Source organism: Penaeus monodon, chromosome 23, assembly GCF_015228065.2.
Source record: "Penaeus monodon isolate SGIC_2016 chromosome 23, NSTDA_Pmon_1, whole genome shotgun sequence".
Classification (NCBI taxonomy): Eukaryota; Metazoa; Arthropoda; class Malacostraca; order Decapoda; family Penaeidae; genus Penaeus; species Penaeus monodon.
The window spans coordinates 35,784,968-35,786,149 of record NC_051408.1 but is presented as its reverse complement, the minus strand read 5'-3'; the positions used below and the strand labels follow the sequence as shown (position 1 = coordinate 35,786,149).

The window sequence follows — 1,182 nt, the reverse complement described above, 5'->3', positions numbered from 1 at the left end:
GGTAGAAAGTGATATAAAGCCAGGAAGAAAATAAGTCATTACATTCTTTGTTATTTTTGTAATTACATGTATATGGTCATTGGCAATAAGAACACACCGAAGAATTCATTTTGCTCAGTTAACCCAGCTAGAGGTTCAAGCCCTAGAAATTATAATACTATTAATTCCAAATTGCCAACTTGAAATTGTTAGTCCTACTCTATCTGTCCAAATTTAAAAATAAATTCACTTGTGTATATGGTAATACAAAAATTCCAAGAAGGTATGTAGAGGGAAATCAATCTTTATTATATATTTCTGTATTCTTGCAGATATGAAAGAGCGAGAGTGTTAGGGACGAGAGCATTACAAATAGCCATGTGTGCACCAGTGATGGTAGAAATAGAAGCTGAATCAGACCCGCTACAGATTGCTGCCAAGGAATTAAGAGAGAGAAAAATTCCCATCATCATCAGACGATACTTACCTGATGGATCTTATGAAGATTGGGGTATTGATGAACTGATTATAAGTGATTTCTAAAGTAACCTGTCATGTTATTACATTCAGCTGCAGAATCATTTGTGGATAAAGTATTCTTCCATATATCTTAGAATCATTTTGGTTTTCCTTCATATGAATTACTTTCTTCTGTATTTTGTTATTAGATACTCTGTACACAGATGTGCACATCACAATAAATGTTTTTTATAAAACCTGTTTAAACTTCAGAGTAAGTAGGGCCCCTTTAATTTAATTATCCAACACTCATGATATATCTCTTGTGTTCATTTTTGCATTTTTATCATGTTAAACAAACATTTTGGTCTTGATTGAATTAGGCAAAAATATGGATGTGTTTCCTAAGTGAGGATCCATAATTACACTGGTAAGACTTTTTGATTTCATTCCTAATGAGGAAGGAAATAAGTCAGGTGGAATCATATATATTAAATATTTTTAAAAATAATTAGGATTGTTCAAAATTTAGCAAGAAGAACTTCTGCAAAATCAACTGTCATGTGGCAATGATTGCAGAGCAATTATCACTCACACCTCATAGTTTTAACAGATTTAGCAGTTCCCAGATGGCAGGCCTTGGCCAAGACAGGACTCTTTAGTGTCCATACAGTGTCCAGACACAAGTTTTTTAGTGGTGATACTTTTGGGTTTTCCTTTTCTATGAGGCCACCTACATGCATT

At 33.4% G+C, this 1,182-nt stretch overlaps 2 protein-coding genes across 2 annotated transcripts in view; one reads left to right on the top strand and one right to left on the bottom strand.

The window, feature by feature from the left end:
- Nucleotides 1-540, top strand: part of LOC119587963 (DNA-directed RNA polymerases I, II, and III subunit RPABC2-like) — an 8,285-nt gene extending 7,745 nt beyond the window's left edge. The window contains 1 exon segment of the mRNA XM_037936677.1: nucleotides 312-540. Coding sequence (XP_037792605.1) covers nucleotides 312-522 — 211 coding nt within the window. The 3' untranslated portion in view covers nucleotides 523-540.
- LOC119588224 (adenylyl cyclase-associated protein 1-like) overlaps nucleotides 1-1,182 on the bottom strand; it is a 34,814-nt gene that overhangs the window by 18,217 nt on the left and 15,415 nt on the right. The window lies entirely within an intron of this gene.